This window comes from Aspergillus alliaceus (genome assembly GCF_009176365.1).
Source record: "Aspergillus alliaceus strain CBS 536.65 unplaced genomic scaffold BDW43scaffold_11, whole genome shotgun sequence".
Taxonomy (NCBI): domain Eukaryota; kingdom Fungi; phylum Ascomycota; class Eurotiomycetes; order Eurotiales; family Aspergillaceae; genus Aspergillus; species Aspergillus alliaceus.
The window spans coordinates 265535-291821 of record NW_022474694.1 but is presented as its reverse complement, the minus strand read 5'-3'; the positions used below and the strand labels follow the sequence as shown (position 1 = coordinate 291821).

The 26287-nt window shown below is 46.1% G+C and overlaps 11 protein-coding genes across 11 annotated transcripts; 8 read left to right on the top strand and 3 right to left on the bottom strand.

The window, feature by feature from the left end:
• Positions 1–1054: 1054 nt before the first annotated feature.
• BDW43DRAFT_269396 (uncharacterized protein) lies at positions 1055–1701 on the top strand. Its single transcript, XM_032041226.1, has one exon. The coding sequence runs from the start codon at positions 1200–1202 to the stop codon at positions 1392–1394; it is 195 nt and encodes a 64-aa protein (XP_031902513.1). The 5' UTR covers positions 1055–1199; the 3' UTR covers positions 1395–1701.
• A 432-nt stretch (positions 1702–2133) lies between these two features.
• BDW43DRAFT_318079 (ceramidase) lies at positions 2134–3487 on the bottom strand (the record flags this gene model as incomplete). Its single annotated transcript, XM_032048641.1, has 4 exons — positions 3219–3487; positions 2952–3138; positions 2382–2898; positions 2134–2284 (listed from the first exon to the last, which is right to left on the bottom strand). Exons 1-4 carry the CDS (start codon positions 3291–3293, stop codon positions 2134–2136), a joined length of 930 nt encoding a protein of 309 aa, XP_031902512.1. The 5' UTR covers positions 3294–3487.
• On the top strand, positions 3311–5455 carry BDW43DRAFT_298722 (uncharacterized protein; the record flags this gene model as incomplete). Its single annotated transcript, XM_032044600.1, has 4 exons — positions 3311–3327; positions 4416–4461; positions 4513–4826; positions 4882–5455. 4 exons carry the CDS (start codon positions 3311–3313, stop codon positions 5453–5455), a joined length of 951 nt encoding a protein of 316 aa, XP_031902511.1.
• Positions 5456–9508: 4053 nt separating this feature from the next.
• On the bottom strand, positions 9509–11320 carry BDW43DRAFT_269392 (uncharacterized protein). Its single transcript, XM_032041225.1, has one exon. It carries the CDS (start codon positions 10764–10766, stop codon positions 9690–9692), a length of 1077 nt encoding a protein of 358 aa, XP_031902510.1. The 5' UTR covers positions 10767–11320; the 3' UTR covers positions 9509–9689.
• Positions 11321–11365: 45 nt separating this feature from the next.
• BDW43DRAFT_318077 (chaperonin 10-like protein) lies at positions 11366–12658 on the top strand (the record flags this gene model as incomplete). The annotated part of the gene is made up of 3 exons (XM_032048640.1): positions 11366–11909; positions 12019–12442; positions 12480–12658. The coding sequence occupies exons 1-3, from the start codon at positions 11730–11732 to the stop codon at positions 12656–12658; spliced, it is 783 nt and encodes a 260-aa protein (XP_031902509.1). The 5' UTR covers positions 11366–11729.
• A 1808-nt stretch (positions 12659–14466) lies between these two features.
• On the top strand, positions 14467–15933 carry BDW43DRAFT_25118 (C2H2-type zinc finger protein). Its single transcript, XM_032039811.1, has 2 exons — positions 14467–15066; positions 15144–15933. The coding sequence occupies exons 1-2, from the start codon at positions 14668–14670 to the stop codon at positions 15651–15653; spliced, it is 909 nt and encodes a 302-aa protein (XP_031902508.1). The 5' UTR covers positions 14467–14667; the 3' UTR covers positions 15654–15933.
• Positions 15854–17162, top strand: BDW43DRAFT_25124 (O-methyltransferase). Its single transcript, XM_032039813.1, has 2 exons — positions 15854–16681; positions 16755–17162. The coding sequence occupies exons 1-2, from the start codon at positions 16213–16215 to the stop codon at positions 16961–16963; spliced, it is 678 nt and encodes a 225-aa protein (XP_031902507.1). The 5' UTR covers positions 15854–16212; the 3' UTR covers positions 16964–17162.
• Positions 17163–18108: 946 nt separating this feature from the next.
• On the top strand, positions 18109–19465 carry BDW43DRAFT_25111 (glycosyltransferase family 32 protein). The gene is made up of 2 exons (XM_032039809.1): positions 18109–18718; positions 18777–19465. Exons 1-2 carry the CDS (start codon positions 18270–18272, stop codon positions 19414–19416), a joined length of 1089 nt encoding a protein of 362 aa, XP_031902506.1. The 5' UTR covers positions 18109–18269; the 3' UTR covers positions 19417–19465.
• Positions 19466–20259: 794 nt separating this feature from the next.
• On the top strand, positions 20260–21856 carry BDW43DRAFT_269383 (uncharacterized protein). Its single transcript, XM_032041224.1, has 6 exons — positions 20260–20538; positions 20605–20672; positions 20730–20735; positions 20785–21002; positions 21075–21482; positions 21541–21856. Exons 1-6 carry the CDS (start codon positions 20477–20479, stop codon positions 21781–21783), a joined length of 1005 nt encoding a protein of 334 aa, XP_031902505.1. The 5' UTR covers positions 20260–20476; the 3' UTR covers positions 21784–21856.
• Positions 21857–23653: 1797 nt separating this feature from the next.
• BDW43DRAFT_318075 (secretory lipase-domain-containing protein) lies at positions 23654–25055 on the top strand (the record flags this gene model as incomplete). Its single annotated transcript, XM_032048639.1, has 1 exon — positions 23654–25055. One exon carries the CDS (start codon positions 23654–23656, stop codon positions 24944–24946), a length of 1293 nt encoding a protein of 430 aa, XP_031902504.1. The 3' UTR covers positions 24947–25055.
• BDW43DRAFT_269380 (GNAT family N-acetyltransferase) lies at positions 24769–26135 on the bottom strand. Its single transcript, XM_032041223.1, has one exon. The coding sequence runs from the start codon at positions 26073–26075 to the stop codon at positions 25515–25517; it is 561 nt and encodes a 186-aa protein (XP_031902503.1). The 5' UTR covers positions 26076–26135; the 3' UTR covers positions 24769–25514.
• Positions 26136–26287: the final 152 nt, after the last annotated feature.

Sequence of the window (26287 nt, the reverse complement as noted above, 5' to 3'; positions counted from 1 at the left end):
CTGTTTCTTTCCATTCGACGCTGCGCCTACTAGGGAATTCTGATATCCGAAGCCCGTGTCTTCGCACTACAAGGACTGATGCGCCACTAGTCTCGAGTGGGAAACAATAGCGCGATCCCGGGATTAAGTTTGAAATACAATTAACGCTTTATTTGATCTTCGGCTCTGATTCTGATTCGTCTCCCGATTGATTAGGATCCGCAAGTTCAGTATCTTTACGAAAAAGATGGTTTTTGAATAGATTTTCATCCTATATTTCCTCCTTCCCACTTCATAGATACACTATTGTCGACAGGTTAGGTCGTAATAAAAGCCGTTTCATGTAGCGTACGGAACCAACCCATTGAGTTTGCAGGCGAAAAGGGAACGCTTTCATTACCAACGGCCGTTGAAAATCTAAGCACACACTTTCGTTCGGTGGGGCGTTCCACTCACTAGTCAGCTGCTAGGTATGGAATTATAAATCAAAGCTTGAAGGGCGCGGAATCACTGTATTGGCAGTGAAAACAAATCTACAAATGGACGCAAGAACTCGGTGTTCGGAAAATCAAATCGATGTGGGTCACGTTCCCGAGTTTGGTGTGAACGTTCTTACTATAGAGTCCTGTTGATCAAATATAGCTTCAGCTGGTAACTACCACTATTGATGATGAATAACCAGCTATGCATAGTTAACCTACCGCGTATAGAAAGCATCTTGTCGGTCATGTGATAAATTCATCCGTATTATAATAGGCTTTGTCCTTGCCTCGTTCCAACACCAGTATTCCGGATACTTCGTTAGGGAACAAAGTCTGTTAAATATGACAAATATTTCGCTTGAAAGCACTTGCCACGCCTATGTTACAGGCATTTCAACTCCTTACGATTGTGTGCCCCCTCTAGCTGCTGGCATAGCTTTCTGTGCTCTTTTCGGAATATCCAGGTTACCTTAGGGCGATCCTCACACGACCTTATTTTCAGCACCCGCCTTCTTCACTGCTGGTATATACTTTATACTTGGTCGACTCATGAATTTCTTTGGACAGGGATCATCTTTACTTAGCCCTAGGATGTACCTTTGGTTTTTCTGCACCTACGACTAGATATCATTAATCGTCCAGGCCGCTGGTTGTGCCCTTTCCTCAGCGGCACTTTCGGACCCAAATGGAGATACGAAGCCCGGAACGTACATAATTGTGGGTGGTATAGTGTTCCAAATGATGACTATCACCGTGTTTACTATTTGTGCCGCTGATTTACTATGCCGTATCGTCCGCCGCAGATTGCTTTATCTGATAACAAGAGAAGTGAAACTGTTTCTGATTGATACCACAACTTCCGTGGCGTGCATATATATTCGAAGTATTTATGAATCATTGAGCTGCTGCAGAGTTGGTCTGGTTGCCTTATAACGCATGAGAAGTACTTCGTTGCCTTCGATGGAGCTATGATGGTAGCAGCAGTGGCCGTGTTCAACTTTTTCCACCCTACTCGACTTATACCGGCCGATATGGTTCAGTGAACGGGGCGTTCGCATCTATAGGTCATGAAATGGCACCTTCCAGGACGAATAGTTCTCCCGCAAATGTACTATGGTATGCTTGTAGATACGGGCCTACACAGTCAAAATAGATCGGCTCACCGAAGCCTAGGCTGAGCCCACGAAAATGGGATTGGATGCCTAGAGCCGATGGATGAAGGATCTGTGCTTCCTATTTTGATTTTCATCCTTTCATCTTCCTTGCTCCCCTCTTTTTCTAGCGTATGTACTCTTGTTTTACTTTATGAACCTCACGTCATCTAGGCAAAGGGAACTGGCATGCAATACCTGGTAGACAACAAGGTCACAAAGGGCGATTTGGTGATGGGAATAAGGGACCATTGCTTTTGCAAACGAGATCACATCTATACCTGAAATAACCCCTTCCTCCTTGGATGAAATATCGAAACATGTGACTTAGAGCATATTTCGAGCTGGTGGCTCCGTATAAGTGGAAGTATTCACTGCTGTGAATACAATACCAGTAGACTGTTATTTTCTTTTCTAACTTGATCCGCAACTAGCACTTCCATGGCTATCAGGGATGCCAAAACCGGATCGGGGTATTTTGTAGCCATACAGTATGGGCAGCTACCTTACACCTGGAGCTCTTATTTCTTCTGTTTCACTCGACGGACTTCAGGAACTGACCATAAATACGGCCACCAAAGAGAGTAATTCTCTTGTTGTCCGTTTGCACAATGCCGTAGTAAAATTTCCCAAACAAGGCAGACGTATGCGCCTGTCCCACTCATTAGATGCCTAATATGATGAAGGTCTAATTAGTAACAACCTTGAAACAGGCCGTACAGGAATTAAAAAAGGATGGCCTGTAATTATTGAGGGCTGAACAACTCACCACCAGCCGTGACCTTCGAGAATAATGCCCCATGGAAGGCCAATTATCCGACGCCATTTACGTAGGTCGTTACACATCTGATTATCAAGGTTCCAGATAATATATCCCGTAAAAAAAAGGCCTAATCCATACAGGCCAAGATGCCACATTGATCTGAGTATGGCGAGATCACGGGCACTCTGATAGTCTAACCCTTCATTTGTAGAGATGGGCATGTCTCGCTTTCCGCTGGCAGGGCGGCCCTCCTTAGTTGGGTACCGGAAAAGGGGGTGCAGAGCCATATGCATACTATATATGCCATGGAATATAGCAGCCAGAGAGAGGATCGCAAAGACCCTTTGATGAAACGTGGGATCCCCGAGGAAATGGTAATATAAAGTGACAGACACCGCAATGCAAAATAGAAGTATTGCTAGAAAGAGGCGGAATACAGCAGACCGTTGGTGCGAGAACGAGGAATAACATATCACACAGACTGTGTAGATCATTGATAATTCATCTACAAGTTGCATAGGATCTGTCCATTTTTATTAGTCACATACACTGCCCTCCTTCATTGCATTGACTTACATTTGAGAGTCGCATGAAATAGAAAGCTGCCAATTCCAACGAGCAAATATCCAGTATAAGCGACAACAAAAATCGGATCGTGTCCATTGCGCCGACAGTTAATAATGCCTTTGGTTCCCAACCAAACGAAAAGAAGATTTGTCATTGAGTTAACGATTTCAGCCGCGTATATAGTTGCATAGTAATCCTAGAATACCCATAAGAATCTTGTGCAGATCACTATTTGCATCATATTGTATCATATATAGCCGCTATAGGCTTTCATACCTCCTCGCACCAGTTCAATGTTGATGTTGCAGGGGTCCAGAACCCCGATCTTTGAGCTGGATACTGAATCGACATTGTAAAATGCCACCAGGATGACCGATAGAAAAAAGTAACTGAAACTATTGTGCTGTGTAATCAATAGCGCTGTGCGCCAAGGAGAGGTGATTTTCCACCTTCACATCTGGCACGTATTGCCCTTTTATACTTTGCTTCTAGTATAGAGGTTACATATCAAGTGTTCTCATTTGCCCCTTTTGACCGTTGAGAACTCCTTTATTTTCTGTGGGAGCCTCACGATTGGGAAACAACCTGCTAATGATAGTCTATGCACACCAACGGGTAGTTAGTTAGCTTCCCCGAATACCGAGCTAAATGTCTCAGTAGGATCTGAGCTCCGGCTCTAAACTGTATCTGGCAAATATGTCGCGAGATCGGCGGCGGCCACGGATCAAGGCGCTTTCCCTTCCGTGGATGGCAAATGTAAGTAAGGCAGAAGAGGCAAGCCGCATGAACCCCTCTTTAAGCCCCAGTCAAATCTTGTGTACCTGACAAGATACTGATTTTCCTTGGATCACTTTTTTCTGTAGTAGTCCTGATGCAGATGGCTGATGGGCTTGCCTCCAGAGCTCTTCTTTACCCGACTACCGACGCCTTTCAATTCCCTCCAGCATGCCCTGTGGGTCTAATGACAGCCGCCGGGGAGGCCATCGATGTGTGCGCTGTCGCATGGCACATTTGAAAGTATGATTGACTACAGCTTTGGTAGTCTCACCAATAAACGAGTCACTAACGTGTGGACGTGTATCAGTGCGACGGTCACCGTCCATGTTTACCCTGCAGCCAGCGAGGTTTTGCCTGTTCCTCTCCTAGAAGACTTAGCACGATGATATTTGTCTCATCTCACCCAAAACCAGCAGAGGTTTCACCCGGCTTAAATTCGCCCAGCGGTCCGTGGATATTTAGTGACGTATTTTTTAACGCTATCCGTTACTCCTTTTCTCCCCTAATCTGCATTTTCTCGTTTGACTCGATTGGTGCAATCTTTCAGGAAAACAAGCTAGTCCAGGATGTAGTATTTCTCGTTGGTAAAACGTATTTGCTTCATATTTCTTACCGGAGGACATATGACCTACGAGAGAGCCTACACCGTCTCCAGTATCAAGTGCTTCAGGAGCTCGATATCTCGAACACGAAAAGATTCACGGCTGCTCTCTTATCTGCTTGTCTTCTGAGCCTTGTCGAGGTACGTCTTTAGCGTGGCGGTTATCTACCTAGAAGGCTAACATAGCGGAAGCTTATAATAGATGAGAGCGCGAAGGGTTGGCGGTCGCTCACTCGTAAGATACGAGCATTTATCTTATTCCATGCTGGTATCACCGAAACACAACCGCATTTAAGAAGTTCTGTCTACTGGTTCGCACGAATCAGTAATGCGACCAGGGCTATCTGCTTTAGTGAAAATTTACCATTGCCACTCTCTTCCATGACCTGCGTAAAATTAGAGACGCTGCGCTACCCTACTTCTCAAATCTCTATTTCAGCCAGAGTAGAGGAGAATATAGAATTGCTGGCGATATACCTTGAGTCCTGGGCTAGAGTGCAGAGCTGGTAAGGCCAACCCTTGTTCTAAGTCCTGTGACCTAATACTTATATTTCCCCTCAGGTCGATATACTGGGTCAAGAAAAGTGAGGAGCTTTATTCTAAAGATAATTGTAGCAAGACGCATATCAGCAGCTGCCCAGCATTGGGGAAAACATACGGGAAGCTGCCATCTGAGCATATTACACTTGGTATTGAGATCATCTGTTCTGCGTCCAGATTGCAGCGGGCTATTATCACCACCATCCTTTCATATGTCGATACTCCGGTATCTGGTATTCAGCCTGCAATACTATCTTTACTGCCATATTACCAATGGTCGCTTGCGGGGCTTTCGAGGCAATTCGACCATCCCGCCTGGTCCTCTCTCGGCTGCAGTCTTCCTATAATGCATAACGATCTTATTCATCAACAAGCATTACAGGCATTTGAATTTGCGGAAGAAAGCCTACGTAGTACAGACTTTGAAGCACTTCTCTATATCCCTATTATGAACGTCGTGGGCTTTGAAATGCAAACAGAACAAGAAAGAACCCGGGTGCTTGAATTCGTGGCGACGCTGAAGACTAAAGGGTTTGCTGTAGCAGGGAAGGTTGAACGAGACCTGAAAACAGCGTGGGTAGGGAAGATGCAATAGATATGGATGCAGAAATGCCGAAATCATTACTCCTTGGCTTTGTCCGTTCTGTAGAGTATCGAACTACCGGGTGACGCGATGTGGACCTTCCCCAGTAGCTGATCGGCCAGGCAATAATATAAATACATCGGTCCAATGCTTCTTCATGTGTCATTTCAGTATAATTATCAGCTCATCGTGCAATGGCAAGAAGGTATATACGTAACAAAAGTCGACAAATTTATACTATATTGTAGTCGTTAACATCATACAGCTTGAATAAGGTCTATTCTAATAATTGCCATTAAATCGAAACGACTCAAAATTAGAGAGTCAAATCTACTTAATGTATAAATCTAACGAATAAGATGGTATAACTTCAGCTGATAGGGTACCTAAAGGTATATATATATTAAAAATAACGCTTTCTATTGATTATAGGTAGCCGGCCTGAATACCTGAAGAAGTGATTTCTATACCTGTAGCCGGTATCTACCATTTACATATATCATTTTGGGTATTTCCTTAAGTTAATCGCACACGATTCAGTACTAAGAATGCTTCATTGCCAAGCTGTGGTATATGGGATTTTAGACAAGCCTCTTCTTCCCCCCAAAGACATATTTAGGGGCATTGGTTGCGGTTTGGCCATACGTAGAGTACACGATATATAATTCCACAGTTGACAAGAGGCCCCTGTTCAAAATTCTCATACTATTAATCTACTCAATAACTGCTAGTGTTATTTGGAAGTGTTGTAATTCAGAAAAAGGTTAGAATTGCTGTTCTTCATTATATCTGTAAGCCTAAAGATTTACATGTAAGATGAACATTAGATTGTCTTCCAGTCAACTTGATCCTATACGTCATTTACTTCGTATCTGAAGTTCTATAGTTTACCTGGTCAAGCCTTAATTCACAACAGGAAGGCTGTCTAAGTATATATTATTCTTGTTCTTCCATTAATTGTGTTTGAGTAAAGACATCGGATTATGCAAAGTAATTATATTATATAGACCTCCAAATACAAAATCTCAACTCCCGGGGATATAGAATCTTCGCATTTAGCATGTCAATAATTGTAATATTAACTATAGCAGGTTTTAGTTTATCTCGTTATTTAATAAACTGGCTCTTTAATATTAATCTTATTCCAAAAGATAACACCTGTCAGGCCTTATTATACTTATTGGCCCGTTTAATGACCTGGGGGGCCATAGCGCTAAATAACAGGTCAGAATTCCCCGCAGCACATTCACTAGATATTCTATATTAAGGAAAGAAAATACCCCTGAATATCAGACCAGGCTATAATTAGCAATTTTTAATATATGCCTATTGGTAGCGGGCAATATAAGAATTAGAAGTAGAACTTGTCTAGAGAAGATCCTGTAATAGCAGAAGACCAATATTCAATCATACTATCTCACGGATGCCCATGTCTGTATCATACCACAGCTAAGAAGAATGCCGCTCGTGCTATCTGTCAGAAGTAATATAAGACTAATTCTCTCCCTCTTCATTACTAAATACACAGCTGGAGCATTCATTTATCCTGCTGAAGGGCCGGTAGCTGATCCCTCTATTACCCAGACTACAGATATTTTTACAGATCTCTACTATACTATTCTTGGTAATAATATAGCAGCACCGTTAGATTATACCAGTAACAGCTTAACAAGCGTGGACCCCGGCATTAAGAATAATATAGCTAAGATAGATAATATAGATCTGGAGAGTGACAGTAATACTGGTAGCTATAATTATAATAATAGTCAATAAAGAGAGTACTGTGTTCTTCTGTCTACTATGCCGGAGCTATAGTTACTGACAGATTTTCTTACTAATTTACAGATAGAGATAAGTTGCTGCCTTCTGGAATGCTAGCTGCTACTGACATGGAAGCCTCCAGACTAGTATATATAGAGAGGTTGTGTGCCCGGTGATGTCTCTAGCAGCTGATAATATTTATTAATAGGCAATTCTTGCTCAGGAGCTTACACAGCAGTTAATCCAATATTATAGCGGTAAGAATTATTATTAATCTAACCTATTCTCTTGAGAGTACAGAATCCGATATCTTAATAGCTATACTGCTGTTGTCTCTTATATAGTCTCAATGCCTGAATATTCTTTCTTAAGATAGAATCATGTCTTATTCTATAGATTAGGACTGCCAGCTGCCTGTCTATAAGTACTGAAAACTGTTCAGTAACATGAAATCTATATATACAGGAGATAGTAAGCTAAGTAAATTTACAAGAGTCCAGAAGGAGCAATACCCGTCCCCAGTCTATAATCTAGAGAAGGATAATATCCAGCCTAATCACGTATTTCAGATCCAGTTTAATATTGATAGTACTGGAGGGTTTGTTTCTAGCCTGACTGTTGCACGGCAGGCACTTCACTGGACTGCGATCTAGCTATCTATTAGTAACTTAATAAGCTTCTTATAACTTGTCTCTATCCCTATTTAATTTAAGAATTCTGAGACTAAAAGATAGTGACAGTCCTAGTAATCCCTATACTGGATTCTATATCTTTCCTTGGGCTGACTGTACAGGTAGAGATAATAGAGATATATATTCTCTTTCTGTATCTTTACTACCTGAAACAGGAAAACTTGGTGATGACACGGGACAAGTATAATATTATGGACAGATAAGGTATTCCTACCGGCCCTTTATATAACCTATCTGGAGTTGATTCTATAATATCAGCCTGACAGTGCTGCTAACACTCAGACTAAGGCCACGGCTATATCTGTTGAGAAACACTCAATATAATGAACAGTCCCGAATACAGTTGCTAAGGTATAATTTATAGTCTGAGTATCTATATATATTATGGAAACAAGTGCAGGTTTTGATCAATAAGTGAGATCTAGCTAAGTTCTGGGAAATAAAGCTACTTCTTATATCCAAGAATCTGAAGAATTTGGATCCATAATCAGATCTAGATCTCAGTACAGTCAAAGTTCTTTGGCGCATGGTCTGAGGCTGTTGATGCCACCTACCTAACGGAGGACTTTTACGATATTGGAAAGGAGATCATTCTACCTGGGCGGAGCCACCATTTTGACACGGAACCGGAAGAGCCCGCTGTATTTCTTACCTGGCGGCGGTGCTGTTTGGAGGGCTTCAGCCATTGGCTCTGGGATATTATTAACCAGATTGACCAGCTCCCGGAGCCACAGACTGTTTCCTATCGTGTGACATAATCTACTCATTAATCTTTCTCTTATTCTGCTATGGGTACGCGCAGCGATCCACCCCCTCTAAAGAACAGGCATGAAGAGACTGAAGAATCCAGACCCGAGAATAATAACTTATTATCCCGGAACAGTAGCCTATCGCGATCTCACATACAATAATAATCAGTAGTATCAGATAAGCTGGAAACTCTCCCGCAGAGGAAACAAAGCTAGAGAGAGAAAATCTATCTTATATCATTGACCTGGATAATAGGAAGCCTCCCAATAGAATCTTCCTGCAAGTCCAGCCTGCAGAGATTAGGATATCTGTATAGCCAGTATTATAATTCAGGAAAGGCTATCTTTGCTGCTAGAAGCCAATATATCTTTGGAAACTCGGGCCTTAAAACCCTGGCTATTGATCCGGGGCTGGTCCGGACCTGGGAACATGTAGGTCGCGCGGTCAGCCACTCTCCATTAGCTCTGCTATGGGCATACTGCTACACCAAGCACTGATACTATGTCACATGGACTGACTACCGCAATTGTACGTACAGTATCAGCGAAGAGTACCGGGTTACCGGAACACTTCTGGTTGCCCTTGACAAATGTATACAATCCCTGGGGATTGCCAGCGAGGAGCTGACGGTGCCCAATAAATCCCCGGCCCTGTCCTTACCGGGGTCATTCCTACACCACCGATTTCCATTCTTCTGCCACGAGACTGGTCTTATACTGGACTGGCTGCGCTGGAACATCAATAAGTTCTGCCTAGGGTTTGAAATGGTATACAGCCTCCAGCCGCGTACCCTGGTCCACTGGGAGCACACATGGGTTATAATGATGTTTCTTCGGTGCCTGCTCTACACATATGGCGGCCAGCCAGGGAGCTCATTCCCGCCGCTGCAATGGACTGTGACTGGATCGTCGTGTCCGACCACCCGCGGAGGGCTCCGACCTGGAGCGGGTTGATGAGGGTTTGGGCATGAACAGCCTTTAACAGGTAGTCTAAAGTAGTTGAAATAACTAATATATATCTTTCCAGCGGCATAGTAGACATCGCTAGTAGTTCATTAGACTATCAGGATCTTCCCATAATAGGTGAGGGTTGTTATCGGGATCTGTCACTGATTTTGCATTTGGGATGCATACGTCTACACCAGAGATCTCGTTCAGCGATGGTAGCTTTTGCCGGTTCTCCATGAGCAACGAAACTTGGACATCATACTTTGGATTTGCCCCAGCAGCATATCCTTTGATGCATAGGTACTCTAGGTTCGGTGGCAGCATATCCACTAAAGAGAAGGAAGCTTCCTGTGGATCGTTCTTCCGAGCGCTGGCACGTGCCAGGGCGATCAAGAGCTTAACGCCAATACTGAGCCGCCTCATGGCTGTAAAGTCTTGGAGTGATGTAGGGAGTGGTTCGGTGGAGTTCGCATAGTCTGGGTCAGGATCGACCGTATATTCGTAGTCTTGCATATGCGCAGGTCGCTCGTCCCAGAACTCTTCATCCGCATCCAGTTCGAGGACCTGGAGAGACTTGGTGTGCCATAACAATGCGTCCAGCAAATGCCTTTCTTGGAATATAGGGTGACTGTCGTCGCCCGAGCTTCTCCCCCCGATGGAGTACGAAAACTCTTCGAGCCTCCTGCACGACCTGATAATCTCAGCCAGGCTCATACTCGAGTAGTTCGAATGGTGGATGCGCACTTTCTTGAAGTTAGTGGATCGTGGTTCGAGCTCAATCTCTTCTTCCCGGTCTTCGATGGCGTCCACGCTGATCGTCTCAATCGCAGGCAAGTTGCCGACTAACTTAAGGTTCCGAGCTAGATTATAGTTCTCGTAGAATCGCTCATCGCTTAAGATCATGGCTTTATTACTTAGACAACGAATTGTCCGTAATTTCTGTAGATATGGCAAACCACTCGGACTGACATTCGCTCTCTCCAGGAACGCCTGCAGCATCAGATAACATTCACTCTCTGACTCGAACTCGGTACTGATTTCCGGGAAGGAGAACGACTCCAGATTCGGCGATACAGAGATAACCAGAGCCGCCAGGGCCTGTGACAGATGCATCAGATCCTCGGTAGCGCTATTGTCGCACCCCCTGTATCTAAGAATAAGTACTACAGGCATCGTAACTTGGCACAGGATTCATCTGCTCACTTATATTCCCGTGGTTTCTTTGTCACTATATCCATCATCATATCATACTGTTTCCCGGTAAATCCTGCATCGCGCACTGCACGCTGTAGTAAGTGTCGATCATCGTCATTGACCTTTCTTGTGGAAATTAGGGCCGGCGGCTCAACTCGACAATCGGACAAAGAACGATCCATCTCCACATGGCGAACGTACTGGCCAAGGGCCGGCTGTCGCAGGATTGACAACAAGGCATCGAACGTCCGCTCAGCATCCTCGACCTGCCGTAGTCGCACCCGATGAAGGCCCTCTTGAGACGGTGCGCTATGCAGCTGATCAATTCCGGGGCATTGGCCCGGTAAGGAGGCCATGTTTCTACACTGGGCGATCGGGACAAGTTTGGTAGAGATGCCCCGAGAGGACAGCAGTGCAATTTGGATTATGCGATACCGCCGCATTGAAGAGGATATGAGACAATATACCGGATTTATATCCAAATGTGATATCGTTAGGTGTGGGTAAACACCCAGGCAGATGCAGGCTTCTGCCTGAAGTTAGCGTAGTACTCGGCGCTAGTGCCATTTCAGGTTTAGTCTCGTTTCCCCAGCCTTATTATATACCCCATAGTGTCTCGTAAAGTGTACACAACTATGAATGTTGTCAGTAAAGCAATCCATCTATCTAGAGGCCAGGTCCTGTTTATTATTCGAGGTTCGCATGCACGAACCCTCGGATAAATATCCGACCGCACAATATGCGATCAAAGATGCGGAGGCCCATTGTTCTTCGGCTTGAATTCATCGTTCTCCCAGATGCTAGAACCCATTCTTGATACACTCTCTGGCCTCTGGATTTAAACATTGAGGCAACATTCCGTATCGTGAGTCGAACCTGGAAGCAAAAACCCATGCAGAATAAAAGGAAATTAAAAGAGCGCGAAAGTAAAAATGAACATCTATGAGGGCATTCGAATTCGACGACGTGCAGAGCGGCCTCCTACTGAGATCAATACCCCATCCGCAACCGGAGGAAGGCCAGGTGATCATCCAGGTTAAAGCTGCTGGTTTGTGTCACTTGGACTTATTCACGCTTCAAGATGATCAATATGGGATGATCTTGAAACGACCCATGGTGTTAGTCATGAAATGGCCGGAATCATTGTCAAACTCGGGCAAGGCGTCTCGGATCCCAAAGTCGGCGAGCGGGTGGTGACAGGAATCCCCACCCGTCCTGTATCAGACCAGAGTCTTTAAAAGCCATTGGACTTGGATATGATGGCGGCTATGCAGAGCAAGCCATGGCTTGGGTTGATAATCTCATCCGGATCCCGACGGGTGTCTCATTCGCACAGGCTGTTGTAGCCGCCGATTCAATCTCAACCGCTTATCATGCCGTGATTACAGGGGGTCGCGATTGCGCTGGTGGCACCGTGGCCACCGTGGGGTTGGGCGGGTTGGGTTTCGCTGCCATCCAGATTGCCGCCCTTCAAGGAGCGAAAGTATATGGGCTAGAAATTGATGCAAGCAAGCTGCCGCTTGCTCAAAAATTAGGAGCTATTGAGTGTGCTGGTGGACTCGGTCAGTTTGTCAATATCGCATGTGACACGGTGGACGACTTTGCCGGCACCAATATCACAACCCTCACGGCGTTGAACACGGCCAAATCAACTGGTTGCGTGGTTGATTCCAAGGAATATCACCTTGCAAGTATCGATCGGTGCAAATCTAGATGAGCTCAAGGAGGTCTTAAGACTCATCGACGATGGCCACCTTTGTCCTATTCTAGAGATTCCTTTCCATAGTATTCCGCAGGGACTCGAGCGGTTGATTCTGGGGAGGGTCACCTGGCGTTTGTTCGCCAATCCCAGTGTGAATGGCTTTGAATAGCGGAGAGAGGTTTAATTAGATGGATCTCACATATCTTTCACAGAAGAGGCGGATGATGAGGAAGATATTCCGTACTACACGATTGCTATATGCTCCCACTCTTTCCAATTGGCATTGTTCTTTCCGCGGTATCTTGTGGGATCCCCAAATAGATAAACTCGTCAATCATCTATTTGCACAGTCAGCATATGCACAACTCAAAGCAAAATATGAGACCCGCTATCTTTTGTTTCCGAATCAATTACGGGAGACTGATGATACTTACTTATGGTTATTAACACAATTGATGAAGACCCGGCGGAGGTGTTCATTTTGATAAGTGGCTACTTAATTCTTATCTGCCATTGGTTGCACGACCGGGGCATGACTTTTAAATGTGCAAGATATTATCTTTAACAAACTTGAGTAAGCATTATAGTGAAGTTATGGTTGTGAATATTGTGACTATAGTACCATAAATGTGGAAGATTCCACGTATTCGACAATTCTAGTAATAAACATATACTGCTAACATTTACTTATAGCTTGTTAACAATATTGTATTAACGTATTCCTCAAGCGAGTGGCCACTCCAACCGAGCGGCCATCTACTGTACTCCATATAAAATAGCACTTTTTAATACCCAAATATCTCGACAATCAAAGATATTAGAGCTATGTTATTTATGATCAATATATGTATAGGCTAGCTAAAGCCATTCCCTTTTTTAATCTTTTTTTATGTTTTCCTTAAGCCGTATAACACTAGAATAGGCAAAACAAACCAAAATTACCAACAAAGCACCAATATCAGCCACCACCCTACTCCACTTAGTTTAGCGCCTTTGATCATTAGCAACACCATGAATATCGCTATATTGCTATGATATCGCGTGTATCGCGTCGTTTGAATGATTATTTTAGGCCTATAAATATGCCTTTTTATCATTAGATCAGAAATCAGAGTCCTTGCCATTTCTTTATTGCGCCCCTTAGGATTCGGCGCAGATTACCAGGTAATACGGAATCCCGCAATCTCGATAACGCGAAAGATACAGCCGTAATTTATGTCAGAGCATACGGGAGCCTAAGGCATCAACCACGTGACCTGACCACAACACCAAGGAATCTCTGTAAAGTAGATTTAGACCTTAAGACAATCAATCCTATACACGTGAGCTACACGAGCTCCATCAATTTATATTTCCTTGTATAATATCTATTCAAAAAGTTTCCCCACCAGGCATACATAAGCAACGCGGCACATGACTCTGACTATCAATTTTAGATATGTACTCTTTTTCGTTGTTGAGATATTAGAGTATATTAAAGAGCTATTTTATATGAAGTACAGTAGGTGGCCAATCGGTTGGACTTGAGGAATACGTTATATACCCCTTTAGTTTTCCATTGCTAGTTTATGATACGAATCTATACGAGACCACGTGATCCTAGTGCCTTGGCCAGATCACCCACTCCATCCCCTGAAGGCTTTACCCATTAGTAGATAAGAGAGAAGCGCCTACGATAGTTGATACAGTCGTCCATAAAATTGAGTGTCTATCGGAATGGCATCCGGTCCTCAGTAGGCTACGTGTGTGTAGCTGATACAGTTTTATCCTGCCCATCTTTCCCCTGAGATCACAACAGTTTACAACTTTGAAGTGGAGGTCACAGTTTTATTTATTTCAAGTCTATTATTTGTTTTTTCCTGGATATTTATATCTGGCAGCTCGGCTGCCGACGAGTGAGTATCCGACTGAAACAACATAGCTATCCAATTATACAAAAGCAGACTCCGTCCCGTCCCCGTGGTCGGGATGATTCCCCAGAACGTGCATAAATGTGTATCATGGATCTACGTGGCTAGAACTGTTTCGGAAAGCGCAGGTCAAACGAGGCAAACAATAGGAGTTTAATAGATCAGTCAAATCGGATGTCCCCACCGAGCCTCTCCTCCTTTGAACTTCTGACATCCTGAATACAAATACAGTACTTCAAACTCCTTCGTCTGAGTGTTACTGCCAACTATGTACGACGATTTCGAGTGTCTGAGCTGTACAGATACGTTCTACTATGAAGATGAATGGGAAGAGCATATGTATGACTACCGCCACTGGCCTGAATGTGAAACCTGCCCCAAGACCTTCCGCACCTGGCGTGCTTGCAACCAGCACATGGATAACACAGGTCACCGGGCACCCCGCTTCGATTGCGAGACTTGCTATCGTGACTTTAGCTCCCAGAATGCTGCCAATCAGCATATGACGGCCGCGGGACACTGGGCCCCAAGAATTCCCTGTGAGACTTGCAACCTAGTTTTCCATACAGAGAAGGGTGCAAATCAACATATGAAGAGCGAAGCCCACTACAAGAATTACTGCAAGAATTGCGATATACGGTTTGGGACTGAAAACGCCCTGCGGATGGTACGCACTCTTTAACCTCATCACATCTAGTCTCTCAAACGTAGTAGTACCTGTCGCACTGATATATCGATGTGTAGCACCTTAACTCCAAGGTTCACCGCGGACGGAATATCTCGTGCCCATTCTGTAAGGATGGCCATACAGCTGCTAGCGGCCTTGCCCATCACCTCGAACGAGGCTCTTGCCCGAACGCCCCCACACTGAACCGAGATACTATTCTCCGCATCCTTCGCGAGCGTGACCCAAATGGACTCATCACGAACCGGCATATTAAGTGGCACAAGGAAGACGCTTGTCAATACTCGGCAACGGAGTATGCATTTAATGGCAACGGGTGGGAATGTTATCTCTGTCATCGGGAGTTTCGCACCGCAACATCCCTCAACCAACATCTCAACTCTATGGCTCACAAGCAAAAGGTGTATCATTGCCCGAACTTAAAGGGCAGGTGTGCAAAGCAGTTCACTACCCTGGCTGCACTATTCAATCACCTCGAGAGCGAATCATGCTCCTTCATGCGTTTCGAAAAGGTACAGCAGCAGGCCGGCAACATTCTTCAGGGACGAAGGGCCATTACCTTTGGATGATGGCCGAAGCTCTGCAGTCTATTCGCGACATGACATACTATACCGTCCTTGAGACCAATTCGCGGTAGTAATTTGTTCAATGTGGGTCGCAGGAGGCACTGGTTCTTCCAAGCTTCGTGTGCTTTATGTCCGCGGAGCTAGACGGCCGCGGAGTTCTATTTCTTGTATTCATCGAACAATACCTAAGTATGGAATTGTGCTCAAATCCAGTATTTCTAGTATTTCATTTTAGATATCTTACCCCAGTCTACAATCCAACCTCGGCACATGCCATCTTCCGCGACTCATTGCGATCATCACATTCCCTAACAGCTTTCAACTGCCGCGGCATATGTACCTCGTGTTCCTGCAACTCCAAACTACGAGTCAGCGAAACGGCCCAACACGCATCCAACGGCTATCCCCAGATGAGTATCCTTGGCTCAGAGGTGAGTGAGGAACGCATCACCAGATTAAAAAGCTTCAATTCCGAGCCGTGCAAATTCCATAAAAAGCCCACCCAAACCCCGACCTCCTTCTCCAAAATACCCTCGCAGCAATTGAACACACCACCACCAGAATGCCATCCTCCAACCCCCTCATCAACGTCTCACCCCACATCCGCGCCTTCCTCACCAACCTCCACGCTCAATCCACCACCCAAGAGTCCGCCCTAACAGAGGCCGACTTCCACACCCGCTCCTTCGACGACGTAATGCACGACAAATTCATCGCCCTCGACGCAGACAAATCCCAGTACCTCTACCAACTCTGCCGCACCATTAACGCCAAAACTGTCGTCGAAGCTGGCACCTCCTTCGGCGTGAGCACCATCTACCTGGCCCTCGCCGTGTCCGCCAATATTGCCGCGACAGGCGGAACGGGCCGGGTCATCGCGACAGAGAACGAGCCGACAAAGGCTTCCAGGGCAAGGGAGAATTGGGCAAAGTGCGGCAGTGTTGTTACGGATGTGATTGACCTCCGAGAAGGGGATTTGCGGGAGACCTTGAAGGAGGGCGTTGAAGGGGTGGATTTGCTTTTGTTGGATAGTATGCTTTGTTTCCGTTTCTACATCTAGTACAACTTTTGGGGTGATTACTAATTTGGTTTTGGTTTGTATAGTTTGGCCGCCGATGGCGTTGCCGACGTTGAAGTTGGTGCTGCCGAAGATGAGGTATGGCGCTGTTGTTGTCACGGATAATACTATTTCGGCGGAGGAGAGGTATGCGGATCTTCTTGGGTTTTTGAGGGATGAGAATAGCGGGTTTGTGAATATGACTCTGCCGTTTAGTAATGGGTTGGAGGTTAGTGTTTATTTGCGCGGGAAGTGAGCTCCTTTCGACTTTCCGACTGGGGGTACATCTTGTTGATTTTGGCTTTTGTTGGTTTATATCCTTACTTCAGTGCTTGGTTTGATAAAAGAACAGATACAAGGTACGAGGAGATCAAGAAACAATGCCAATTAGCCCGGTGGGCTTATAGTTAGATGTTTTACCTAGTTATTCCTCATTTCAGGGAGATGTTGCTATGTATAAAGTTGTATGTTGTCTCGCGACTATATATAGATGTGGGGATGATTCTATATATTCTATATACTGTAGGGGTTAGTGGGATTCCGTTGCCAGTCATGGATATTCTAGACTAAAACAATGTAGTTTAATCTCTTGAAATAGGTTATAAGTCATAAACGCACCAAGCTCGATGGAACCTCTAACTTATGATATGCCCCAATTTATTATTTCATATTTAGGAAAGCAGACGAAAGCGGTAAGCGGTAAGATGTGATTTGTGATAGAATGGCGGGTCACGGGACAATCCCCTTCCACTAAGCCTAACTCGGCACAGTCGCCTAGCGCATTCAACAACAACATCAACAAGACTGACCTGAATTGACCAGAATATTCCTGCTCCGAGACTTGACCGACTTCTCCACATCGATATGTACTAACTTCTCATACATTTAGGGTAGGGTCAACTGATTTTGGTCAATGAGATGGTGGGAGGATCGATACCATAGGCTCGGTTCGTCGATGCGAAACCCTACCATTAGACGAGACACGCCGCTGTCCTGGAAAAGTGACTTGAACGCCCACGAAAGAAATAACCTCAGTCAATAGTGGTTCGCGCTCCTATTAGGCAATATGTTTAGATCGACTGGCCCACGTACAAGTGTTCCTCTTGGGGGTGCGCGTACCTACCGAACGCCGAATAAAATTGCCTCGAACGGGCTTAGCAGGTATTACAATTACTGGCGACGAGCACCATTGGACAACGACGAAGGGTTATTTCCACAGTATCGCAAACAACATTGGTAGCCGTGTTGCGGCTGGATGAATATAATCAGCTCAGCTGCAACGTTCATCGCCGTTTCCGGGATGTGGGTCCGGACCCTGGGTAACGGCTGGAAACGGTAGTAGATTGGGATCTGGAGAGATTGAGCAGCCTGGCTTGGATAACTTTTCATCTCTTTGATTGACAACTACATAAGCGCAGTGGACTTATTATACCCGTCAACTTGAAGTATTCCGAAGCGGCAAGCTCGGTGAGGGCTGCTGAGGCTCAAGATTCGATATACACGGTTTATAACCTGTCGCCCAAGACTACGGACCTGAAAGCACGCAGGAACTTTTCTCCAGGATGATATCTGACTCCCTTTTTGGCTGCCTTCCACGGCGGAGGGGCCAGTTTATCCTCGGAATCTCAGTGTTTCTGCTGCTCCTCTTCTACCCCTTCCGCTCATCCATCGTACCCTCTGTCTTGCCGCCATCTGCGCCTCTAATCGCTCGTCCGCTGTCCGCTCGCACTCTGCTATCGCGCCCGCTATCCCGCGACGTGACTACGATCCCTAAGATAATCCATCAGACATGGTTCCCCGCGGGTAGCAATATGAGCGAGCGTGCTCAGGTCTGGGTTGAGGGCATGCGTGCCCAAAACCCGGACTGGGAATACGTGCTCTGGGACGACGAGACAAATCGAATGCTTGTTGAAAAGTATTGCCCTTGGTTTCTCGAAGCCTATGATAGTCTCCCGAAAGAGATTCTCCGGGCTGATGTCGTTCGCAATTTGTATATGTATCTATTCGGCGGGTAGGTCCTCCTAAGCAATTCGGCCGGCCAACGTATCTCATTGTAGCTAATTGCACAGGATGTATGCCGATGTGGACACTGAAGCCCTGCGTCCTGTTGCGCCACTGTTTACTGGACACGGAACCGCGCTTGCCGCACATCAGGATACCCTCTCGGCGACAGCACTATTCCAAAACGCCAACGTGCAACGGGCATTCCTGGGACGTATGGCCCGCACTGTGGATATTCTGAGCTCCGCTGCGGTTCCCAACGGCTGGATGGCATCACCTCCCGGTCACCCGTTCTGGCTTCTCCCTGTTCTCAACGTCATTGAACACCCAGAGGGAACTGGTGACGGGTCCGTTGAAGGACTTACTGGACCCGGTGCGCTGAGCTTGATGATTAAAAAGTACTGGGACAACTTCAAGGACCGTTCGCTGCGGCAGCATGCATGCGACACGATCCAGCGGCGACAGCCATCGTGGAAGTTGTTCTGCGATGAGAGCGAGATTGTTGGTGGTAAGACTGTGAAAGACGCGTTGGTGCTTCTGCCAGAGAAGCAAATCTACCCTTTTAGCTGGGTGGATGATGCGAATCATGCTTCTGTTTGCCAGGCAGCATGGGAGAACCCAACTTTCGATCCGGAGGAGTGTAAGCGACTCATGGATGTGGACGCCTGGCCTAGCTACTTTATTACCTATTGCACGCATTCTTGGTGAGGCGTGGATAGTAATTCTTCATAGCATAATATTAAGTTTTTGAATTTACTCATGCCCGTTTTCTTTCTTTTTTTTTGGAGGAAAGCTTTGTTTTTACTTGTTATTTTAAAATTTCCCTTCCCACTGAAAGAGCCAGGCTTACCCCGAACTAAGACCAGTGCATTTATTGTCTATTGTTAGGTAGGGTATCCTAGGACTATTATAGTGCGGCTCGAAGGGAAGACTAAAAGGCTTGAATGCCCGAGGGATCCGATCTCCTTGGCAGCGTGGCCAGTCCGGTCCATGGCGTGTCTTCCGCATTCGGTCCGATGACCTGATATCATAACCGGACTCTAGAACATGGTATAGACCATATTTGGTGCGGAATGCGAGATGGCACCAGTGAAGGTTGTATCGTCTCCAAGATCTTGAAATTGGGACGCTTTGTAAACTGGGAAATATGTGGAAAGACCAGTCACCCTCACAATTAAAAATAAACATAAGTATCCCTAACTGATTCCCCTGAGACTAATGTAACCTTGGGTCAAAAGTGAATTGGTTCCTCGGTCGTCGTTGCCCTGGATTTTGTCGCAAACGGACAAGCGCGCGTGTATTCTAATTTTTCAAATTCTTTTCATTTTTTTCCCCGTTCACTCTTCTCGCCTTAGTGGAATGTGGAGCGCGTTCGATGTTGCACGGCCAGGACGCTCCAGGCAACCATTTACCCCATCACCTGGTTAGGGCATGGGCAATCACAACCTTCCCGCTAGCTCCGGACGAATAGCACATCGAATGGCCGACCTTGACGCCTAGTTCACAAATTTAAGCAAGCCCTGGTGCCGTCAAAAAGGAGCTACTGCCCTCTTTCTTCCTCGTGTTATTGTCGTACGCTCGGTAGCAATGCTTGTCCAACCGGGCTAGCTCTACCCAATGGATCCCACTTAATGAACTTCTCTTACATTGCACCGCCACCTTTTGCTCCCCTCTGCCTGGGGTTTATATTTGTCTTCTTCAATTAGAGAAAATTCACATAAACTTTTACTTGTCGGAGAGAAAATAAGGTAAAAGGAAAGGAGTAGGAATGGTTCATCACGAACTCGATGCCGGCAAAAAGCCGACATGGAATATCACGGTGGATATTCTGTATGTAGCCCGGCCTTTCGCCGATCTTGCCCCGGCTATAACTGTGGACTTATTAACGATGATTAGGTCCTGGGTGTTCTGGTCAAACCTTACGGTCCTGTTTAATAAATGGATCTTAGACTCCACTGAGTTTAGTAAGTGTGATACGGTCGCTTTACCCCGACGAGGACCTCAACTAACCGTCTTTCTAGGATATCGTGAGTAATTGGCCATCTCACTATGCTTTCGCTTGCTAAGTTACTACAGCAATTCTTCTCACAACATGGCATCTTATATTCGCTACTGTGGTCACTCAAGTTATGGCGCGGACCACCACGATGCTCGAAGGCCGCAAAAATATCGAGATGAACAGCCGGTTGTATGCACGCACAATGCTGCCCGTTGGCATATTGTACAGCGGTAGTCTCGTCTGCAGTAACGTAGTCTACCTCTACCTTAATATCTCTTTCATTCAAATGCTAAAGGTACGATCTGTCCACTCTCGCCGTCATTTGCGCCCCCACCATGGTTGCGTTTGACACTCACCTCTCTTCCAGGCCGCCGGACCAGTCATCACTCTCCTCGTTAGCTGGTCATGGGGAGTCGCAACACCCTCCATGGAGGTTCTGATCAACATCCTAGTCATCACCTGCAGTGTGGGACTTGCCGTGTCCGGCGAAATCCAGTTCTCGCTGCTCGGTATCTTTTTCCAGGTAGCTAGCCTCGTCTGCGATGCGAACCGGCTTGTCATGATGCAGATTTTGCTCTCGGATGAAGGCCAAAAGATGGACCCCCTCGTCACTCTGTACTATACTGCGCCGATTTGCGCCGTCATGAACACCATAATCGCCTGGCATACGGAGCTAGTATCCTTCCATTGGAGTGTTGTTCCCAATACTGGCTACCTCACGTTGCTGTCTAATGCTGTAGTGGGATTCATGCTGAATGTTTCGATATTTGTCCTTGTAGGGAGATACCTAGTTCCCATAACGAATGAATGTACCATGCTAACCATCTCTTCAGATTGGAAAGACATCCGGACTGACTACGACGCTAGCCAGCATTCCGAAGAATATTCTGCTTATCATAGCCTCTGTCGTAATCTGGCATACGCAAATAAGCACGATTCAGATTGTGGGGTACTCCATTGCACTGCTTGCCTTGATGTACTACTCACTGGGATGGAAGACGATCAAAAGTGGTATAGAGAGCGTTAATGCTTGGTGGAAGGATCCGGGGAGGAGCACATACTCAGATAGAGTTTGATTATAGATCCTAGATAGAATTAATGCATAATGTGTTTTAGAGACTTGGTTCTCGTTGGGCTGTTGGGGGTGTGTGTGTATCTGTGTCTGCGCTAAAAATCTTCAGATTAGAGTGAAGTAGATGTTCTGTTACACTGAATCTCGCACAGGCGATTGCTTGTGTGACGCGAAATAGATTGTCGCAGTGTATGGATCTTATGGGATCAAATGAACTTAGCACTAATGGCACCACGCTGATTTACAGCTTCGAAAACACTTCGGAAATTTGTCTATCACCGACGCCCACACTATTTGAGGTACCTTGTCATCTACATATATGCCCAAGATGCTAAGCAAGAGGCAGGGAAGTTCCTACCTGACCTTACATGTCCACCGAGCTAGCGACCTGTCTCTCTCGGCGTACGAAGGGATATCTCTTCTTTCGTGTCTTTATGCCAACCATACAGTTGATAACTGAGCATAAATCTAAATACTTTTGTAGTGAGTACATGTACGACTTGATAAGAATGGAACCCTCTGCAGTATGGGTGGGTGTCAAGAGGGAGTGCCACATAAGGCCTCGCCTAAGCAAGGGGGTTCATTTAAGTTTCTTCCACATTACTCTACATCATGTTTCCTTTCTTGTAGGAGCGAGATAAAATATGAGGTCATTGCGTATCTGATCGAGAGATTATGGGTAGAACTGTCTCCCCCAATCGTTTCGCCGAGATATCTAACCATCTCAGGCATTGCACTGTACGATGCAAAGATACTGATAACTCTTATACCCATTCGTCCATCGCGCCGCAGTTAATCATGGGAATTTATCATTAGTCTTTCCCTACACTCAAAGTTTTAGGGGTAGATGGTGAGTATTGGCCGTTCAATTGGCGCATAAAATTTGGGAACATAGTAAATTATCGTAATGATATTGTTTTGTGGACTATTGCTACTGACCATTCAGAAGCTCCGATGGATTTTAATACATTTTATTACAGCTCACCTGAGCGACAAGTGGCTTACACCGATAATTTCGTGCGCAAGGGGTAGTCACAGCAATTACTCATGACTTGTTAGGTGCGAAGACAGGCGCTACTTTACTGAACCATGATGGGTGCACGTCCCCCCTTCCTGCACAGTGGATCGCACGTCGCATATAATGGGGAGTATCTCCAAGTTTATCTATCATATTCATGTAGATCTTCTACCTGTCTGAGAGAAGAGGGTTAGAGTTCTATGTACGTTCCTCGCAGCCCCATAAGTCTTGCGGACTTCATGGGCGATCGGCATGCGGCCCGAATGCTAGATTCGATAGTGGTGATTGGATACATCACAAAATTAGTCTCGGCTGATGTTCAAACTATCAGGCTGGTAGGATTCCCAACTACGTAGGTTTATTATAAAATGGTAAGGCAACGCTGCTGTCGGCCTGATCTTTTCATCATTCGATGGATACCACATTTGTACGCCCTCATGACATACGAATTCCACACTCTCGCCGCATTTGTTTCATTTAAGCTAGGCAGGATACTCGTTATGACCGTTAGATTTTTCTGGTAATGCGATGTTTTCAAGGATCGAAATGTCACTGTTATTGATTAGGGTTTCCAATTGCAGGTGGGCATTACCCGATTGGGCCATTCGTCGACGCATTCGGAAGGCCTCCACTTCGGCGCCTTTAGCATAAAACATGCATAACAGTAAACTTACGGCTAATAATAAGGTACAAAAGGGGTCTAGCCCACTCTCTGATGGCCATCCTTCTCATCAGTCGTGGTCATGAGTAGATTCAAATGGATATGACAGCGCGGGGGTTTCGGTGCACGATAAAGTCGACGAAAGAGCTTTTAGGCACAAATTGTAATTTGTGAATGCAAGCAGATCTCGCCGATATGATATTCTCTGCCACTATCAATTCAATAGTCCTATGCTTGGCTATCATCGGCCAGTCAACGGCGCGAATTGTGCCGCCCTGGAGCCTGGCGAAGCGGGGGGAGCCTCTTCTACCAAGCCAGGATCCTTTCTATAAACCCGACAATGAAGATTGGAGGACATCAAAACCTGGGGCCATCTTGAAAACACGAAATGTCACAATCGGCTCATTGACCGGATTGCCTACATCCCTTGGCAGTGCCCACCAGTTGCTGTATCGCACTACAAATGGACGAGGTCAACCTAGTTATGCGGTCACGACGGTATTGATTCCTCTCAATGCAAAGCTCGATCGTCTACTATCTTACCAGATAGCCTACGACAGCCCCAATCCCGACTGCGTGCCATCCTATGACCTCCAATTTGGAGCCTCAACGAGCGGCGACGACTCGGTGATAGAGCTTTCTCTACTAGCTCAAACATTTCTTACAGCAGGAATACCTGTTAGCATGCCCGACTACGAGGGTATCGAATCTGCCTACACGGTGGGTCCTCAAGCAGCATACGGAGTTCTCGACTCGCTGCGCGCCGTGTTGAGCTCCACAGACGTTACCGGGATGAACTCGGCAGCGAAGACAACATTATTCGGCTACTCCGGGGGCGCGTTCGCATCGGAATGGGCAGGGGAACTCCAGTCATCGTATGCACCAGATGTCAAGATTGCGGGTGCTGCCATCGGTGGTGTTCCGGTTAACAACACAAAGTCCTTTTTTACCATTGACGGCACCAAGCATTCGGGTCTCCTCGTGGGTGGTCTTAACGGCGTTGCGAATGCTTTCCCCCCTGTCGCCCGCTATATTAAAGACCATTTGAGACCCGAGTATGAACCGCTTTTTAATCTCGCCAAAGCCACTTGCATTGCTAGTATCTTTGATCCCGCCTACGGCTACGTGCCCCAATTGGCCAACAAGACGATCTCAGCATTCTTCGACAATGGTTGGTCCCTTGTGGATGAATTCGCGCCGCTGCTGGATAGTATTTTCGTTATGGGTCAACATGGGGTCCCGGACTTTCCCATATTTATGTATCAGGGGACTGCGGACGAAACAGTCGGCGGATTCGGAGATGTGGGTGACCTGGTAGAGCAGTTTTGTCAGAATGGGGCTATTGTAGAGTATGCAAAGGTGGAAAATGCCGACCACATACCCGCGCTCTTCAGGGGGTTTCACAGGGCCAAGTCATTTTTGATGGGTGTCTATGACGGTGCTGTACCAAGCAAGTGTACAGAGATAGATATACAGACCGTGTCGTAATTAACGAGCGGGAATCTGAAAAAAGCTCTTTCATTCGGACCAACCTACTGGCTAGAAAAGTCACAATAGAATATGGTCAGATGATGCTTGGGTTCAAAATTCCGTGCCTCCTCAAGTCGAGACTAGCACTGGACTTTCGCAGTGTGCTCCTATATTCGTCTTCGTTTCGCTTAACTTGAGACAACGCTCAGCAGATGTAGAGTGTTCAGATTGGGCCAATGTGGATCGTGACGATACTTCCGTCACAGACAGCACTCACTGCTTTTGAACGGAGCAACATTCTTGGGATTCAGCGATCTGGCATCAATCATAACACAACCAACCTCACATTGCTAATATCTATCCCAACTGGAAGTATGCGAACGGGTACCTCTCCAACTTCAGATATTTTGCCATGTACATGCAAACGCTATCTGCACCAAGGTACACTTGTGTATCTAACCACAAGCTCACTGCTGTCATTCTGAGACCTACACGATATACAAGATAAGTCTAATCATACTGTTTCAGACACTCCATGAGTCAAATATCTCTTCTGAATCCTCATCCACAATCCAAACCATCCTGTCTAATTCCTTAACGACCCACCATCAGAAGCAGGCACCTTATCTAACAACTGCGCCATCCCCATGGAATGCGGCATCGCATCCACAAACCCATTCTTCGCATACAACTTGCGGCCCGGCTCATCACCAAACAAGGTCACATAGGTACCCATCAACTTCCCATCCGCCGACCACTCCGGTTCCGGCGCCAACTCTCGAATCCTCCCCATGAGACTTTTCAAAATGACATCGCCCAACCCCTTGCGCTGATGCTCAGGTAACACGGCCATATCGGCGATGTGGAAATACCAGCCTCCGTCGCCGATCACACGGCCCATGGCGACCACGACTTCGTCGCCGGGTGTATTCTCTGAGGCCGAGCCATTCGTGTCGTGGTTCTTTGCTGCCATATTCCGGTTATATGTGACGTAGCACCCGTACCAGCTTCCCCGCATTGCGGCTTCTGCTTGGGCTGCACTGTGTGGGGATAGACCTGATGCCGAGCGGAGGTGAATGTAGTCTTTCACCGAGGGGTAGCCTTGGCGGAGGGTGTAGCCTTCCGGGCAGGTGCGTGGCTCTGACATTTTTGTGTTGTTTTAGGTGGTTTTATTGAATATTGGGGTTGGGTATGAGGGGAGTGTTGGGGCTTTTATATCTTTTGTGTACAATACGAGAAGGATGAGACTAGTACTCCGTATCCATCGGAATTGCGGAGTGGGATCGGAGCTCGAGTTCAATGATTCATAATCTTGGGTCTAAGCCTTATATGGAATGGTGTCTAGGAGAACCCTAGGAT

What these genes read in the sequence shown, in the direction of transcription:
- BDW43DRAFT_269396 (XM_032041226.1), top strand. Translation starts at nt 1,200, where the DNA reads ATGATGACTATCACCGTGTTTACTATTTGTGCCGCTGATTTACTATGC.
- BDW43DRAFT_269392 (XM_032041225.1), bottom strand. Translation starts at nt 10,766, where the DNA reads ATGCCTGTAGTACTTATTCTTAGATACAGGGGGTGCGACAATAGCGCT.
- BDW43DRAFT_25118 (XM_032039811.1), top strand. Translation starts at nt 14,668, where the DNA reads ATGTACGACGATTTCGAGTGTCTGAGCTGTACAGATACGTTCTACTAT. An exon ending in CTGAAAACGCCCTGCGGATG is followed by an intron (nt 15,067 to 15,143) that starts GTACGCACTCTT and finishes ATCGATGTGTAG; the next exon opens with CACCTTAACTCCAAGGTTCA.
- BDW43DRAFT_25124 (XM_032039813.1), top strand. Translation starts at nt 16,213, where the DNA reads ATGCCATCCTCCAACCCCCTCATCAACGTCTCACCCCACATCCGCGCC. An exon ending in GGATTTGCTTTTGTTGGATA is followed by an intron (nt 16,682 to 16,754) that starts GTATGCTTTGTT and finishes TGGTTTGTATAG; the next exon opens with TTTGGCCGCCGATGGCGTTG.
- BDW43DRAFT_25111 (XM_032039809.1), top strand. Translation starts at nt 18,270, where the DNA reads ATGATATCTGACTCCCTTTTTGGCTGCCTTCCACGGCGGAGGGGCCAG. An exon ending in TATATGTATCTATTCGGCGG is followed by an intron (nt 18,719 to 18,776) that starts GTAGGTCCTCCT and finishes CTAATTGCACAG; the next exon opens with GATGTATGCCGATGTGGACA.
- BDW43DRAFT_269383 (XM_032041224.1), top strand. Translation starts at nt 20,477, where the DNA reads ATGGTTCATCACGAACTCGATGCCGGCAAAAAGCCGACATGGAATATC. An exon ending in AATATCACGGTGGATATTCT is followed by an intron (nt 20,539 to 20,604) that starts GTATGTAGCCCG and finishes AACGATGATTAG; the next exon opens with GTCCTGGGTGTTCTGGTCAA. An exon ending in ATGTTTCGATATTTGTCCTT is followed by an intron (nt 21,483 to 21,540) that starts GTAGGGAGATAC and finishes CCATCTCTTCAG; the next exon opens with ATTGGAAAGACATCCGGACT.
- BDW43DRAFT_269380 (XM_032041223.1), bottom strand. Translation starts at nt 26,075, where the DNA reads ATGTCAGAGCCACGCACCTGCCCGGAAGGCTACACCCTCCGCCAAGGC.